Here is a 19212-nt window from a genome sequence, read left to right on the forward strand (position 1 = left end):
TAAGATTGTTCTTTTTGGGTCTAGTGGCTGGAGACAGTTTGTCAGACGACCCCCAAACACTGAATTCAAGCCACAGTACACTGTGAAGACAGTGAAGCATGGTTGCGCAAGCATCATGATATGGGGATGTCATACTACGGTGTTGGGTCTATTTATCGCATACCAGGGATCATGGATCAGTTTGAATACATCAGAATACTTGAAGAGGTCATGCTGCCTTATGCTGAAGAGGAAATGCCCCTGAAATGGGTGTTCCAACAAGACAACGACCCCAAACACACCAGTAAATGTGCATTATCTTGGTTCCAGACCAACAAGATTGACGTTATAGAGCGGCCAGCCCAATCCCCGGATCTTAATCCAATAGAAAACTTGTGGGGTGACATCAAAAATGCAGTTTCTGAGGCAAAACCAAAAAATAGAGAAGAACTGTGGAATGTAGTCCAATCATCCTGGGCTGGAATACCTGTTCACAGGTGCCAGAAGTTGGTTGACTCCATGCAACACAGATGTACAGCAGTTCTCAGAAACAGTGCTTATACAACTAAATATTAAGTGATTCAAAGGAAAGCAAAATCTTCAAACATTTTTCAGTTTATATAGTGAATGTTTGAGTTTGTAAAGAAGAATACAAACACTGCTATTTTTTTGAACAGTCTAATATTCACTTTTCTTCAATTTTTTTTAGAGGAACAACACAAATTTGATATATTTTTCTTCATGTTTTGATTGGAATAGAATGTGTAGTGTTCCCAATGCATTTGTGTGTATGGAAATAAAAGCTATTAGAAGGATTTTGAGCTTTATTCACTTTTTTCAACACACTGCTATTATTTCGAACACAGCTGTATATATATTCTGTACTGTGTTAGACTAGAGCAGAAGTAAGAAATAAATCCTTGGTGCTAGTGATGAATTTTATATATTTTACCTCACGTTTGTGTGCTTTTTTTTTTTGCAGAGCATGTTAAAGGTTGTGTTTATTAGGCCCCTTTCACATTGACAGTCGAATCGGGTCTGCCTATCAGTTTTTCAGGCAGACCTGATTAGAACATCCATAGCCCTCTATGGACCAGTGGACCTCGGCAGACATTCAGTTAGATCTTGTATGCTAAAAACAGACGGATGGGATTCACACTGGATGATAGTGGTGGAAAATGACAGGTGGTCTGTTTCCATCTGACCACCCCATAGAAAACAGTGGGTTGTGTCTGTGTCCACTCTTCAGCAGCGGAGCGGACACAGACCTGTCATCCACTTGCTCAGCGGGGATCAGCGTAGAGATCCCCTGCCGGGCAAGTGGATCCACTGATGGGTCCGCCCCATCTGAAAGCGGCCTTAGACCTACCAACCAGCCTATTTAATAGCTGGTCCCTCCTTACATGTCAGGGTGCTAGGTATAATCCTAGATTCTGAACTCCCCTTCAGCCCCCACATCTAATCACTGGTTAAATCTTGCTGCCTTAACCTCAACAACATTCCTTCCTGACTAACAACTCACCAAAACAGCTTATTCACTCCTTGGTTATTTTCCGCCTTGACTACTGCAACTCTCTCCTCACTGGCCTACCCCTGCACAGGCTACCCCTCTGTCAGTCTATTATTAATGCTGCTGCTAGACTAATACACCTTGCTAACCAATCCGTGACCTCTGCCCCTCTTTGCCAATCTCTTCACTGGCTTACATACAAAATATAACATATAAAACCAACATATAAAATTCAGAATACTAACCACAAGGTACAAAGACATCCACAACACCACCCCCAGCTACATCACCAATCTCATCTGCAAATATCGGCCAAATGTCCTCTCCGCTCCTCCCAAGACCTCCTGCTCTCCAATTCCTCTGTTACCTCCTCCCATGCTCGCCACCAGGACCTCTCCATAGTCTCTCCCATCCTCTGGAACTCCCTGCCCTAGTATGTCTGGTCAGCACCTACCCTGACCACCTTTAGGCAATCCTTGAAAACTCATTTATTCAAGGAAGCCTACCCCACCTCCACCTAAGAACTGTACTTGAGTCACTTCCATCAGATCATCCCCTGCCGCTATTACCTTTTTGTACCACCTCCCTCTAGGTGTAAGCTCCATGAGCAGGGCCTTCTTATTCCTTCTGTATTGAACTGTATTGTAATCGTACTGTCCCCCTTTATATTGTACTGTATTGTATTTTACTGTGTAAACTGTTGGTGCTATATAAATCGTGTATAATAATAACTAAGATTTTTTTCCTAAGCATTGTAGAATCACAATATATTTCCTGTTTTTGTTTATTTAGTACATTGTTGTTAGCAAATAAAGGGTTAACCTGGGAGTGGTCTGGGACTGAACTCAACTAACACATAGAAAGCATCAGTGATGCTGTGGCACCATGCGGTTTGGCACTTGTGATAATGCCAGTGTTTGCAGGTGTGTGGGGGGTGCCATTAATAATTAATGGCACTGTTGCTCATCTATTAAAGTGCAGTGTGTTTTTGTGTGTGTTCCCAGCACACAAGACCTGAACCTAACCGTACTCTTTTCTGGACATGCAAAATTTCTTAATATTTCTCAAAGACCAACTAAACGATATATGCCCTTTAAAATCTCAGTTTAAAACTATTTTCAGACTTTTATTGTTTTTTTTTTTTTTTCAAAGGTCTAACCTACTCTTTCATAACATACTTCTTTAACACTCACACTGCTGCATCTTTTCTCAGCTTTTATTATACATTTTTTATGTGGTAGTTATTATTTAATTGGTAATTTTAAACTAATAGATTGGATCTTCTTTTACGACAGATTTCTTCTGAGGTTTACCTGTTCAGTCATATTAAAGGAAAGAAACACCAGCTAGCAGTACGAGAGAACAGCAGCATCCAGGGCCGGGAACTGTCAGATGAAGAAGTGGTGAGTGCCGAAACAAATGTTATATTTTGAAAGAGTTCCAACATCATACCATTGACTTGCTAATATGCCTAATATGATATTCCTCAATAGCTCTTCATACTTTTTCTCACTGCAATCTTTAATTTTCCTATCAGATTATATTCAAAGATTTTATCCTTAAATGTTTGTTCTGTATAACTTAAGTTTTGTTCAATGCAAGCACAGTGACAGTAAAATGAAAGTAGCAAGATACAATTTCTCCCTTCAGCTCATGCTCTGCTCACTGTCTACTCTGCTTGGTGTAGTTCTTTTCCCATTGTATTCAGCCCTGCTTTAGTAGAATTGCAGCTGAACTGTTTATCTTGCAGTGTACAGTACTCTGATCAGATGAACAAATGTGTTACCCATTGCGCGATTTAGCTTCAAATGCAGAACTTGTAATGAGGCAGTCCACGTGTCACGCCAGCTTTAGGGCTTCCTGCTCTAGTCTGAAGCTGGCCATAGATGGATCAAATCTCAGCTGGTTCAACAGGGACCGGCTGAGATTTGATCCATGTATGGGCAGACTGGTTGTACTGAAGTCAATACATCAAATTTTCCAGCGACATATAGCCGCCAGCAGTTATCACTGTGTTCTGCTGGTAGAGAAAGCTCCCCGCACACAATAGCACTGCGGGAGGCATTCTTCCATCAACACTGACTGTGTTGATGGGGGGAATCTAGGAATTTACTCTCCTTCCACCCCTTGGTGGAAGGAAAGAAAAATTGCATAATCTATGGACTTCTTGATCCTAAACCCCACTCCTCCCCCCCAGACTAACAATGCTGCTGTCCAAAGGTGTCTGCTTTTCTAATTCTTCCATAAAATATGAGTCGTAAGACAGGAAGTGTGTTACTGGCAGGATCACAAGGTGAAATAAAAAAAAAAAACACCACACCTAAGAATTGGTAAGCTACAATATATTACATGTTTGTTTTGGGGTTTTAATACCATTTTAAGTTGGTCATACACAAAAAGATTTTTTTCTTTCAGCATGTAGCTGAAATCTAATTCCTCCATCCATGCAAAACAACGTGGATGGACAAAACTCCTGCTGAGGCTGTTGTATTCTAATAGCTAATTCTAATATCACCAGGTGTGAGATTTTTTTTTGAATAGTGCCTAGAGCTGATTGGATTCTGGCACAGCTCATCCAACAATCATCTGCCCGACTCCTTCGATTTTTCAGTCTAAGAATGATGGGCAGTGTGCTGATTACAGGAACACATTTTGTCCAGCTGTATAGGAACTGGATGAAAGTTGCTCAGTATATTGCCAGCTATAGTATCTTTCACTGGACCTTGCCAAAATCATCTCTCAGCCTGTCACTTACCACATTTTCACAGGGACAGACACTGCTTCTGTCTCACTAAGGAGAGACAAATTTTTTTTTAAATGTATCTTATTTTTTTTTGGGCCCCATTCACACTTTGTGTGGTGGGAATACGCATTCCCGCTCGCAGTTTCTCATGCTTTTTCACGTGTCACACATAGGGCAGCCCATTCGCATGAATGGGCTTCCCTATATGCAGTGAATGCATGCATGAAGCCCCCACACCTTTTCAGATGTGGTGTATTGCGTGTTATCACATGTTTTGCCATGTGAAAGTGCAGCAAAATTGCGCCACATTTGTGGAGTCTTAAGAAATAATGTCACTGCAAGCACATCTCACATTTTTCTGCATTTCTGAAAACACGTTTTAGAAAAAAAGCGTTTTCAGTCCGGTCAAGTGTGAATGAGGCCTTACATTTTTTATAATTAGAGTTATTTGTATAAATTTGACAAATGCCTCCTTGCTTTCATTGAAAGGCTAAGTCCATGTTTGTGTAGGGTTCGGGAATGCATGCATGTTATAGTCATGCTTAGATGAAACGTGAAGTGTGATCGTATTCTATTACGTGAATCCCAGGGTGCTTCTCTTTTCAGAAATCTGGTAATTTTTTAGTTTAACATGGCTGTGCATGACTCCCCCCACACAGCTGCATCATCTAGCCCGGGAATGTAAACAAACAATTACTACAGTTCCCATCTGCCTCCCTGGTAGAGGGATTAACACAGCATTGGCGATCTCTCCTCCTGCCCTCTCTGCTGTAATTCAAGCTGCACTTCTGTATGGAGGCTGTGGAAGAATTTGCAAGAGTTTTTGTATTGTATCCACAATGCACTGTCCATGGTGTATGTATATTATATAGGGCGCGCTTGTTGGAGCCCAACCTCTGTAGCTGTAAGATAAAGGTGCCAGATGGATATCAGTGATGGATGGATGGGAACAGTAACACTGAGGTAGTTCTTCTTAGAGTGGAAGCAAGGCTCTAATGCAGTAACAAGAAAAAGAGAGGAAGGCACCTCTAAGTGCAGTATTGACAATTTATTTAGTAAACAATGGAAAAGTTGCACTTACAAGATAAACGGTTAAAAAGACTCATCGTGTGGTAAATAGATCCTGGTAGGACATCCAGCCGTCCAGCAGCAAACTATGTCTATAGGATCAGGAAGTAGAGTCCAGGATGTGACTGTGCATCAAAAATGAAGCTTGTAGAGCAGAGTCAGATGTAGCAGGTGAAGGGGGCGGTAATGCATTTCAGAGCATGCTCAATAGGCTCCTTCTTCAGACCTCCTTAAAGAGGAAGAAGGAGCCTATTGAGCATGCTCCGAAAAGCATTACCGCCCCCTTCATCTGCTACATTTGACTCTGCTGTACAAGCTTCATTTTTGATGCACAGGCACATCCTGGACTCTACTTCCTGATCCTATAGACATAGTTTGCTGCTGGACGGCTGGATGTGCCACCGGGATCTAATTACCACACGATGAGTCTTTTTAACCGTTTATCTTGTAAGTGCAAATTTTCCATTGTTTACTAAATAAATTGTCAATACTGCACTTAGAGGCGCCTTCCTCTCTTTTTCTTGTCACTGTCCATGGTGCAATGCTGTGCAGGCTTCATTGCAAAAAAAAAAAAATAGTAAATGCATATTGATCATGAAATCAATACTGCACTTGCTAATTATTGCCAAAGAAGATTTCTAACTCTGTTTTTGTTATCGTACACATAAACAATATCTGTTTTTTCCTATGTTGTCCTTTGTATTTTATATCCTTGCTAGTGTGTATATCTGGGTTGCTGCCATTGTGCTGAAGCCTCCCCATCAGCATACAAATAACTTTTTTTTTTTTCTTAGTCTATCGCCATACAAACATTTAAGATGTCAGTTAGGATTTAAACTTCATTTATGATTTTAAGATTAAACAGCAGTGCATGCTATAAAAGATAATTGGAAAATAGAAAAATGAAAGCCTTTTCCAAATGAACTTAAAAATATGCTGAAACATGCAGAGTCCTGTAGACTGCCCTCCAGGTAATAGAGCAAATGTTGGCACATATAAAAGAGCACCACACCAATCAAATATCTCAAATTCAGCTTTCAATAAACAATTCATTTGATCAGTGACATAATTATGCTTCCGTCTTTATACAAATCCCAATTAAAATGTCAATTGTGCTTGTTCTGTAGGTACATAGAATATCTCAGTGTTTAAAACTATACATTTAAATGTCTAAAATTAAAGTGGGTGTGGAAGGATTGGATTCTGTAGTCACTTTTTGACCCCTTTCTTTTATGAAATAGCAAAGCTGTCACCTACATTGAAAAACTCACAAAACCCATGTCTGAACAGACATAGTGCATGTGCTGTAAGTAAGCATTTATTATGCTGTCTTTTTTACAGATACTTACTGTCCCTAAAGGTGGCAATAAACATTTTTGTCATTGGACATATTAAATTGTATCTACGGTCAACATTTAAAATCATATATTCATTTCAACATTGTACTGTATTTCAGTTATTTCTAGCCTACTCTTATTAATCTGAACGATCTTGTAATATGTAAACTTACTTTGTAAAGATCCCCACACATTTACTTCCCAGATTTCTGTGACACCTCTTCACTATGTCCTGTGAGTAGGCACTGCCGTATCACACTTTTCACAAAGCCTGCCTTCTAAACTACAGAGGTGCTGAGAAGAGGAGTTTCAGAGTCAGTACAGGAATCACTGCTTGCAGAGGCAGCAAGGTACCATGGGATATGTAGACATTAGAAACTGAAAGTAAACCGCACGTCGGGTCCATAGATTGATGGACGGGTCCCCTAATTCACTTCTGCGGGCTGAAACACAATGGAAATGTTGCATATAAGAATGTATAGCATTGTACTAATTGCCTATTGATATCCGTTTATCATGTGTGTTGTTTTGCGCTGTTTTGTATTATCTTTGTAATATAAAAACTTTAATATAAACAATTGGAAAATAGAGTAAACCACACAAGAGGAGCTGCAAAACATGCACTGACTTCAGGAAGTTGTGGAAAGAGATGGCCAGCAAACAGGCAGCACTCACAACATAAAAGGATATTTTTCATTGAATTGTTAAAAGTAGCTATTGTTTGTATTGCTATTACAATGCTGATGTTATAAAATGAAACTCAAATAACTTATTTCCTTTAAGTTATTTTAGATTGAATCTTTTACTGACTTGACTTTGCGTAACATTTACTTGTTTCAAGAGTACTTAATATGCGCTTGGCTATCCAACAGCCAGGATGAAAGATGAGATTGTACCAAAGTTGTAGAGGTGCACTCAAAGTGAATGTCAGGGCAAAAAAAACTATTCAGTACATCTTTAGAGAATATGCACATCTCGTATAGTTTTATGCCTTGAAAAATGCTGCGAGTACAGAAAAATACCTGTAGATCCACCTGAAATGTACTCCTAAACTCCTGTTTGGGTTGACAACATAGTGGTGTTTGCTGCATTAAAATCATAAGCAGAGTTGTCAGTTTTCCTTGGTGTGGACAGCAGAGCTTTACCGGTCCCTTCCCTATTTGTTCCTCTTCTGGAGTAGGAACCAGATTTTGGTCAATGACTAGAAATACACTTACAGAGCTTCGTCTGTACCTTCCCTCTATGTTTCTATTCTCGTGGACCAGGGACTTAAAGGTAAATTTGAGTCAATGCATGGACATACACTTACAGAGCTTTGCCTACACCTTCCCTCTATGTTCCTATTCTCGGGGACCGGGAGCTTGAAAGTAAAATTGTGTCAATGCCTAGACAGGAAAGGTAGTTTCTGTTCATCTCATGTTGCTGTCCCCTAAATAATTGACATTAGTGCCACTGAGGATAGCCAAACCTTGTACAGATTTGAATACCTGTGTTCACCGTGTTCAAATTAAGATTCCATTATTTGTTTCTGTGAACATTTCTGACACCTGTAGAAATTTCCCAGCATACACTACACATTCCCTTATAGCTCACATGATATAGTCCTTGCTGTGGCATTTCAAACAGCTTTTAGATGTTTGTCTTTCTTTTATTGCTTAAGATACATGAAGCAGTTTAAGTAGAAGTTTAATAGTAATTTTTTTTTTAAATTTAGCTCTATATTTCTTGCTACTGCAGTAACCTATAACCAAAGAACAACCCAAAATAATTTCTCCTGCTCCTGATGATCACAGTGATACCACATGTGTGTATGTTAGTTGTTGTTTGTACCCATAGTACAACCCAGAAAAAATAGTGCGAAATTAGCGCTTTTTTTTTTTTTATCCTGCCGCTGACACTGATACTAATTTAAAAATCAACCCCTTGACACCGACGTAACACAAATATGCGGCCTCACAGAGCTGGGCTTCTTTTCTTGGGGCCGCATATTTGCGTATCTGTCTTTGTGCTGGGAGCGCGCCGCACTGCGTGTCACTGAGAGCCCCGGATCCCGTTCTAATAATCGGGACCCGGGACTCCCGATTCCGGTCACATGTTCGCTGTGATAGCCTCTGATTGGCTATCACAGTGATCAGTCACTGTACAGCTCGGACCCCTTGTTTTTTTTTCTCTCTCTATGAACGGAGGAGAGATACATTGTATCTCTCTAACTCCTGGCATAGAGGGGGAAAAAATGTTTGTTAAAAAAAAAAAAGAAAAAGATAAATAACTATTAAAAAATAAAATAAAAAATAATCATGGTTTGATCTAGTTCAGGGTAAGTGGGTCATGGTCAAAGATCAGGATTTTTTTTTTTTTTAATTGGTTTTACTGTCAGTGTGTTTTAGGTAAACAAAAAAAAATGCGCACTATTGTTTCAGGGCTGTACTACTTGTACAAACAATAAATAACATACACAGATATGGTATCGCTGCAATACGGCGTGCTCCCAGCACAAAGGCAGGAACGCAAATTAGCGGCCCCACGTAAAGAATCCCAGTTATGTGAGGCGCTAATTTGCGTATGGTCAGCGTCAAAGGGTTAACTGGATCTGTGTGCGGTGCTTATAAATAAAGCAGACATGGAAGGGGAGTAAAAGGAGGAATAAATCACTCCCACCTCAAATGACTCATTCAGCTGTAATTTGGCTTGAGCTTTTGAGTTTTGTAAATAACAGTTTTTTTCAGCAAAGCAGTTAAAGCTGAACTTTGGGACCTCCCACCCCCTTTAGCTAATTGATGAGTTCGTAAAAAAAATTCTATGATTCTAAAATACTCATCTTAATCTGCTGTCACCTGATACTCCAGGTTCCAAGTCTTCCATCTTCCTAACTGAAGGGGAGAAGGATCCTTCTTCATACATTCACTTAACTGTGTGGGAAAATGTAGACACTTCCTTCTGGATGGCCAGTAGCAGGGCAGGGATATGCACATCATATCGCCCAATACCCAGGACATGCAGTTTTGGGCACCGGGCAGGCGTGCTTTTGTTTTACATTTAGCCCAGTGGCGGACAAGCAGCAGGGTTTATTTCATGCAGTGCAATTTTCATTTCAGTGGAATTGTCAAATATAGTTGTTCAGGGGTTACTCTTCTCTACAAAATTGCCTTCCATCCACTTCTATGCAAATCTGTCTCCTAGCCACGTGTATGCAAATCTGTCTTCTATCCACCTCTATGCAAAACTGCCTCCAGCCACTTGTATGCAAAATCGGCTATGAATCACATTCTATGATATCTGATGATGACATTCTGAGGTATCTCTGGATGCCACTAAACTGCTGTGCGAGTGTGGAACACATAGCTCCAAACTCGCATAGGACCCTTTTTTGAACCAGATCAAAATTGCACCACTGAATCTTTCATAGAAAACAATGTATTCTCAGATGCCATCCAAATTTTTGCGTTTTGGATTGCATCTGATCTGCATAAATCTCAAAATGCACTACAGTTGCAAAGGTTGTTCAGGTGCTATTCTTTTCAGTAGCACCTAGAAAGCAGTGCGGTTTTGTCTCAATTTATCGTGGCAAAACGCATTGTGTAAAGGTTGTAGCCCAAAAAAGGAACAGGAACGTCTTTTGGGCAACAAGCTCCACGTGATGAGATTACTGTACTATTAATCACGCGACAACCATGGCAATATCACACTTCTTTTTAGATATCATTGAAAATAATGGCACCTGAACCTCCATTTTGCTATTCTAGTGCATTTTGAAATCACGGGGCAGAAACACAGCGATTCTGCAGCAATCCCAAAATGCCCAGGTGTGACTGGAGATTAATGGAGTGGACACCAGAGCTTGATTTGGCTGTTCAGCATGTTCTTGTATTGAGCACCCGATTGCTTCCATGTTTGAGAGTAACCTGGAGGATTAACTTTTTTTTTCTCATTGGGGCCAGCACCTCATTTACTTGCTTAGCATTTGCGCTTCTGCTGAGCTTTAACGGAGCCCGACATTCCCCTTTCCTGACGAGCACTCAATCAATGCTTGCCACACTGCAAAGTCTCTCCCCTTCTTTTTAGTCCCCAATTACGGTGCACCAGGAACTTAAATGGCAGACTTAGGTAAGTATTAAAACAGCTTCAGAAGGTATCTACTATGTTAACAACTGTGGAATAAGTGACAGGGAAGGTGTGAAATATAATACTGTCCAGAGATTGTCTTTAACCACTTGCCTACCGGGCACTTATACCCCCTTCTTTACCAGGCCAATTTTCAGCTTTCAGCGCTGTCACACTTTGATTGACAATTGTGCGGTCATGCAAGATTCTACCCATATGAAATTTTTATAATTTTTTTGTCACAAATAGCTTTCTTTTGGTGGTATTTAATCGCCGCTGGGCGCTTTACTTTTTGCACTATAAACAAAAAGTGTGCAAAAAATTTGAAAAAAAAAGTTTCTTTGTTTCTATTATAAAATTTTTCAAACAGATAATTTTTCTCCTTCACTGATGTGCGTTGATGAGGCAGCACTGATGGGCACTGATAGGCGGCACTGATAGGCAGCACTAATGAGGTGTCACGGATAGGCGGCACTGATAGGCGGCACTGATGATGGGTACTGATAGACAGCACTGATAGGTGGTACTGACTGGCATCACTGCTGGGCACTGACTGGTGGCACTGCTAGGCCTTGACTGGCGCAACTGCTGGGCACTGACTGGCACAACCGCTGGGCACTGACTGGTGGCAGCACTGCTGGGCTGCATTGATGGGCACTGGTGGGTGGCACTAGTGGGCACAGGTGGGTGGCACTGCTGGGCACAGGTGGGTGGCACTGGTGGGCACTGCTGAGCACAGGTGGGTGCACTGCTAGGCACAGGTGGGTGCACTGCTGGCACAGGTGGGCGGAGCTAGTGGACAGCACTGCTGGGCTACATGTGGGCGGAACTGGTGGGTGGCGCTGCTGGGCACCGATCATCAGGGCACTAATCATCAGTGCCCTGATGATCGGTGCCGATCCCTGCTCTTGACAACTGCCGGTTCTTGGCAGTACTTTCCTCATGCTCTGACAGCATGAGGAAAGTGCAGCCGAGAACCGGCAATTGCATTTCCCGGTGATCAGCGTGTCATTGGACACAGCTGATCACGTGGTAAAAGGCCACTGTGATTGGCCTTTTACCACATCATGTGATCAGCTGTGTCCGTAGGACACAGCGATCACGGAGATCACCAGGAGATCAGCAGGAGAGCGCGTTCTGGGAGGATGTCATATGACGCCCTCCCAGAACTAGCCGGCCGCAGTGTAGCCGTCATTTGGCTCTCTGCGGTTGGCAAATAGTTAAATTAGCTTGGGAAGTCCTCAGGGAAGGCAATTTACTTTACTTTATCAAACTCATATCTGGACGCTCATGCCACCAGCTTGTCTTGTCAAAAAGTTTTGAGACATTTCTCACCCTGTTTAAACAGCCTGTACCATGTGTTGTTATACTTGTTGATATGTACGCTATTTCTCTTTTTGTCATGTTTGACTTGCATCTTATACCATACTGGTTTATGTGTTTGAAATTTGCTCTGTAAAACTTTCAATAAAATATTTTAACAACTTAGCTTGGTAAGCATGTGAAAATATGCCCACAGCTCCACCTGTTGCTTGGAATAGGAAAGAATGAAATGTTCATATGCAACATTTCATATTTACCATGCTAAAAATTCTAAACATATTTTAAAGTTTTATTATTTCATTCCTGACCATAATCGCATAAAAAAGAAAATCCTATACTTGAACACAAATCCTTAGTGCAAGGATAAAATAACTCTCATCTGCATAAGAGTTAAGTCATCCTGGGCTGGCCAGTCATGATAGCAGAAGGTGGCAAACCTGGAAGAAGACTGGACGAAGTTATTGACACTGGCAAGGAACCTCACATACGTTGCCTTGCTAGCAGAAAGGTAAGTACAAGTGGACTCTAGTTCTGCTTTAAAGAGGAACTTAACTCTGGAATTGAGTTAAAAAAAGGCAGGTAGGAGGCAAAAGGCTAGTCACCAGTTTTGCTTGTGGTCTCCCTACTGACCCCATTATTGACTTGCCCTGATTTGTTCTGTACTGCGTATCTGTGTGGAGGCAGTCATCTTGGTAATGGCACGGCTTAGCTTCCTCATGTCAGAGCCCTCAGCAAAGGAGAGCAGTGAGCAGCACAGTACCAAACTGCACTGAGACTAGCAGTCAGAGACAGCGGTGCCTTAGATCTCACACTGCAGATATACAACTATGAGGCTGTTAACACAGGAGTGCCTCAGCACATTTGCATACAGCACAAGGTAGTGCGTTACTATTTTTCAGGAGGAGTTAGAGACAAAGGGTATATTTAAGGCAGTACCCATCACAAATAGAAAAAAGTCAGTGGTAAAACATTTGTTTTCATAACAGCCCACAATAGAGAGTTCAAGACACAGCTGTCATTGGAAATTGATAAATATGGTATTACACAGACATTGGAACCATGACATATTTACAGCCTACCAACATGTTTCAAGATATTAATTGCCTCTAGGACCAGTTCCATACCTTTAATTTTAACTCTTAACACATTAAGATATTAGTGAAAATTCTGTATATATATGCATTTGCTTAATAATTTTATTTTTTATTGATGGCCTTGAATAACAGTTTTGAGATGGAGAACATCGCAAGGTTCTTTAAAATGATCAACACAAGTTTTCCTCATTTAACTCGGCCTATACATTTTTGTCTTTGGATATAGAATTAATTATTGTGTACATTTATCATCATAGCACTTTTTAAGCATTGGGGGGTATGTCCTTGGGAAACAAAATCGCTTGTGGCTGTAATAAACATACATCTTCAATGGTAGCATTAGAGCTGTATTATTCAGTTGAAGCTCAATCAGAGAATGTAAGTACTCAGGGTTATTAGTTTGTATGCAGAATGTCTTGTACATGATATATACGTCTCTGGTGATCTCACACACGAGTTGGCTCCTTGATAATAAACACCTCTCCTGTGAACTCACACAGCTGCCGTTCTGACCTCACACACTTGACTTTTTATACAGCTGTCCTGCTGACATATTCTCTACTGATGCCTAGGAGATAATGCTGGGGTAAATGGCTGATCAGCAAAGACATGATTTTCTAGTGTCTATCTCATGAGCATCTACAGCAAGTCTGTATATTTATTGCTAATTTTGGCAATTTTGTTAATACAGTCTTTTTTATACTTATTTTATTTGGGTTTTCAAAGACAAAGTTGTTGCAGTGGAAGAAAGCATGTGAATGTACATAGTCATGTAGTTTAAATTGTTACGTACCATTTAAATAGTTGAATAGACATTGATATGTTTAGTTAGTTTTTGCATGTTGTATGTACTTTGATGTGGTAATCCATGGTATTTTGTTTCTTTCATACCATATCCATTGGCCTGTGTTAATCTGCACAGATCAATGCAGGCTCAACAATTGGGCACATATAAAACAATTGTTTTCTGTGTTCCCTGTTCCCGCCACACCAGAGAAGAAATCTTTTTGCTGGTTTCCCCTGTCCTGTAGAGTGATCACTACCTCCTTGACTGGATATACTTTACTTCTTGTTGCATCCAGGCATCTACAAAAATACAAAAAGTGCAGATATATACTATATATATATATATATATATATATATATATATATATATATATATATACACACACACACACACACACACACAGTGGGGAAAGTAATTATCTTGATTCCCTGCAGATTTTGTAAGTTTGCCCACTTACAAAGAAGAAGTGAAGGGTCTATAATTGTTGTCATAGGTGTATTTTAAATGATAGAGACGAAATATTAACCAAAAATCCAGAAAAACACATGATGCAAATGTTATAAATTGAGTTGCAGTTCAGTGAGTAAAATAAGTATTTGATCCCCTACCAACCAACAATAATTCTGGCTCTCACAGACTGGCTATGTGCTCATGTGAAACACAGATTAGTCCTATCAATTTAAGAAGCTGCTCTTAATGACAACTCATTATGTGTATAAAAGACACCTGTCTATAGAATCTCTTTCTTGGGCACCACCATAGGCAAGACCAAAGAGCTGTAAAGCGACCTCAGGGACAAAATTGTAGACTTGCACAAGGCTGGAATGGGCTACAAGACCATCAGCAAGAAGCTTGATGAAAAGGAGACAACTGCTGGAGCGATTATTCACAAATGGAAGATATTAAAAATAACCATCAATTGCCCAGGGTCTGGAGCTCCATGCAAGATTTCACCTCATGCGGTAAGGATGATCATGAGAAAAGTGAGGAATCAGCCCAGAACTACACGGGAACAGCTTGTGAATGATCTCAAGGTAGTTAGGACCACAGTCGCCAAATAAACCATTGGTAACACAATACACCACCATGGATTGAAATCCTGCAGCGCCAGCAAGGTCCCCCTCCTCAAGAAGGCACATGTACAGGCCTGTCTGAAGTTTGCCAATGAACTTCTAAATGATTCAGAAAGAGATTGGGAGAAAGTGCAGTGGTCAGAAGAGGCCATAATTGAGCTCTTTGGAATTAACTCGACTCACCGTGTTTGAAGGAAGAAAAATGCCGACTATGACCCTAAGAACACCATCCCCACAGTCAAGCACAGAGGTGGAAACATTATGCTTTGGGGCTGTTTTTCTGCTAAAGGTACTGGCTGACTTTGCTGCATTGGGGGGCCAATGGATGGGGCCATATATTGTAAAATCTTGGATGAGAACCTTCTTCCTTCAGCCAGAACATTAAGGTCATGGAGCGGCCCAGCCAGTCTCCAGGCCTTAATCCTATAGAAAAAATGTATGGAAGGAGCTGAAACTTCGAGTTACCAAGCGAGAGCCAAGAAACCTTAAGGATTTAGAGAAGATCTGTAAAGAATAGTGGGCCAAAATCCCTTCTGAGATGTGTGCAAACACATCTCATGTATACAGTTAGGTCCATATATATTTGGACACAGGCACAATATTAGTTTTTTCAGATATTTACCAGAACATATTCAGGCTATAGTTATATAATGGATATGGGCTGAAAGCGCATACTCTCAGGTTTAATTTGTGGGTATGTACATCCAAATTGGAGGAATCATTGTCCATCTGTACTGTTCAGCGCCGTCCAATCAACTTTGCTGCATTTGGCTGAATCTGGGCTGACTGTATATCTCTAAACACTGCAGAATTCATCCTGCTGCTTCTGTCTTCTGTCACATCATCAATAAACACCAATGACCCAGTGCCACTGGAAGCCATGCATGCCCATGCCATCACAGTGCCTCCACCATGTTTTACAGATGACATAGTGTGCTTTGAATCATGAACTGTTCCAAGCCTTCTCCACACTTTTTTCTTCCCGTCATTCTGGTTCAGATTAATCTTAGTTTGATCCGTCCAAAGAATGCTTTTCCAGAACTGTTCTGGCTTTTTTAGAATTTTTTTTGGCAAAGTCTAATCTGACCTTTCTATTCTTCAGGTTTATGAATGGTTTGCACCTTTAGTGAACTTCTGTGAACCCTCTGTATTTGCTCTCATGAAGTCTTCTCTTGATTGTAGACTTTGACAATGATACGCCCACCTCCTGGAGAGTGTCCTTCACTTGTCTGGATGTTGTGAATGGGTTTTTCTTTATCACAGAGTAGATCCTGCGATCATCCACCACTGTTGTTTTCCATGGACGTCCATGCCTTTTTATGTTGCTGAGCTCACCAGTGCATTCTTCTTTCCTCAGAATGTACCAAACTGTTGCTTCGGCCACTTCTAATGTTGCTGCTATCTCTCTGATGGATTTGTTTAGTTTTTAAAGCCTTACAATGGCTTGTTTTATTTGCATGGACAGCTCATTTGAATGCATGATGTAGATTCACATCAATAGATTCCAAATGCAAATACAACACTTAGAATAAACGCTAGACCTTTTACCTGCTTAATTGGTGAAGAAATAACAAAAGAGTAGCCAACACCTGGCCATGAAACAACTTTTGATTCAATTGTCCAATTACTTTTGGTCCCTTGAAAAAAGGGGGGATGGCTACTCTTAAGAGCTGTAATTCCTAAACCCATCCTCCAATTTGGATGTACATACCCTCAAATTAAACCTGAGAGTGTGCACTTTTAGCCCATATCCATTATATAACTATAGCTTGAATATGTTTTGGTAAATACCTGAAAAAATCTAAAATTGTGTCTGTATCCAAATATATATGGACCTAACTGTATATATACACACACACATACACGAAATTGCCAAAAGTATTAAAACATCCCTCCAAATCTTTGGATTCAGGTGTTCCCATAACTTCCATGGCCACAGGTGCATCAAATCAAGCACCAAGGCATGCAGACTGCTTCTACAAATATTTGTGAAAGAATGGGTTGATCTCAGGAGCTCAGTGAATTCAAGTGTTGTAACCTGATAGGTTGCCACCTGTGCAATAAGTCCATCCGTGAAATTTCCTTGCTACTAAATATTCAATGGTCAACTGTTAGTGGTATTATAACAAAGTGGAAGTAACTGGGAACAACAGCAACTCATCCAGAAAGCGGTAAGTCATGTAAAATGACAGAGCGGTGTCAGCACAAGCTGAAGCGCACAGTGCGCAGAAGTCGCCAACTGTTTGCAGAGTCAATTGCAAAAGACATCCAAACTTCATGTGGCTTTTAGATTAACACAACAGTATGTAGAGAGATTCATGGAATGGGTTTCCATGGCCAAGCAGCTTAATCCAAACCTTACATCACCAAGTACAATGCAAAGCGTTGGATGCAGTGGTGTAAAGCATGCCGCCACTGGACTCCAGAGCAGTGGAGATGTGTTCTCTGGAGTGACAAGTCACGCTTCTCTATCTGGCAATGCGATGGAAGTGTCTGGGTTTGGCATTTGTCAGGAGAACGGTACTTGCCTGACTGCATTGTGCCAAGTGTACAGTTTGATGGAGGGGGGATTATGGTGTGGGGTTGTTTTATAGGGGTTGGGCTTGGCCCCTTAATTCCAGTGAAGGGACCTCTTAAGGCGTCAGCATACTAAAAAATGTTGGACAGTTTCATGTTCCTAACTTTGGGAACAGTCTAAGGATGGCCCCTTCCTGTTCCAAGATGACTGCACACCAGTGCACAAAGCAAGGCCCATAAAGATGAAAAGGGATGGCGATACTTTACTGGCCTGCACGTAATCCTGACCTCATCCAGATAGAACACTTTTGGGATGAATAGAGTGGAGGTTACGAACCAGGCCTTCTCGTCCGACATCAGTGCCTGACCTCACAAATGCTCTTCTGGAAGAATGGTCAAACATTCCCACAAACATACTACTAAAGCTTGCGGACAGCCTTCCCAGAATAGTTGAAGCTGTTATAGCTGCAAAGGGTGGGCCAACTCAATATTGAACCCTACGGACTAAGACTGGGATGCCATTAAAGCGCATGTGCGTGTAAAAGCAGGCATCCCAATACTCTATAATAATAATAATACTTTTGGCAGTATAGTGTGTGTGTGTATATATATATATATATATATATATATATATATATATACATATACTGCTCAAAAAAATTAAATAAACCCTTTTTAATCAGAGTATAGCATCAAGTATCCTCCTGGGATATTGGTCTGGTCAGTTAAGTAGCAGAGGGGGTTGTTAATCAGTTTCAGCTGCTTTAGTGTTAATGAAAACAGTGAGACAACCTCCAAAACAGGAATGGTTTTACAGCTGGAAGCCACTGACATTTTTTCCCTACTTATCTTTTCTGACTGTTTTTCACTAGTTTTGCATTTGGCTAGGGTCAGTGTCACTACTGGTAGCAAGAGGCGATACCTGGACCCTACAGAGGTTGCACAGGCAGTCCAACTCCTCCAGGATGGCACATCAATACATGCCATTGCCAGAAGGTTTGCTGTGCCTCCCAGCACAGTCTCAAGAGCATGGAGGAGATTCCAGGAGACAGGTTACTTTAGGAGAGCTGTATAGGGCCATAGAAGGTCCCTAACCTATCAGCAGGACCGGTATCTGCTCCTTTGTTCAAGGAGGAACAGGATGAGCACTGCTAGAGCCTTACAAAATTACCTCCAGCAGGCCACTGGTGTGAATGTCTCTGACCAATCAGAAACAGACTTCATGAGGGTGGTCTGAGAGCCCAATGTCCTCTAGTGGGCCCTGTGCTCACTGCCTGGCAGCATTTGCCATTGAACATCAGAATTGGCAGGTTCGCAACTGGCGCCGTGTGCTTTTCACAGATGAGAACAGGTTCATCCTGAGCACGTGACAGACGTAAAAGGGTCTGGAGAAGCCATGGAGAACGTTATGCTGCCTGTAACATCATTCAGCATGACCATTTTGGTGGTGGGTCAGTGATGGTCTGGGGAAGCATATCCATGGAAGGACGCACAGACCTCTACAGCCAAGACAATGGCACCCTGACTGCTATTTGGTATTGGGATTAAATCCTTGGACCCATTGTCACATCCTACGCTGGTGCAGCAGTGGGCCCTGGGTTCCTCCTGCTGCACGGCAATGTTCGGCCTCATGTGGCAAGAGTATACAGGCAATTCCTGGAAGATGAAGGAATTGATACA

The 19212-nt window shown here is 41.2% G+C and overlaps 1 protein-coding gene across 3 annotated transcripts in view; it reads left to right on the forward strand.

Moving 5' to 3' along the window:
- SCAPER (S-phase cyclin A associated protein in the ER) overlaps window positions 1–19212 on the forward strand; it is a 363489-nt gene that overhangs the window by 107754 nt on the left and 236523 nt on the right. For all 3 annotated transcript variants that reach the window (XM_089655289.1, XM_089655291.1, XM_089655290.1), the window contains exon 19: window positions 2785–2892. In XM_089655289.1, the coding sequence (XP_089511415.1) occupies window positions 2785–2892 (108 nt within the window). The remainder of the gene's footprint in view (window positions 1–2784; window positions 2893–19212) is intronic.

This window comes from Staurois parvus, unplaced genomic scaffold, assembly GCF_062004578.1.
Source record: "Staurois parvus isolate SC_StPar_1 unplaced genomic scaffold, SC_StPar_1.0 ptg000832l, whole genome shotgun sequence".
NCBI lineage: Eukaryota > Metazoa > Chordata > Amphibia > Anura > Ranidae > Staurois > Staurois parvus.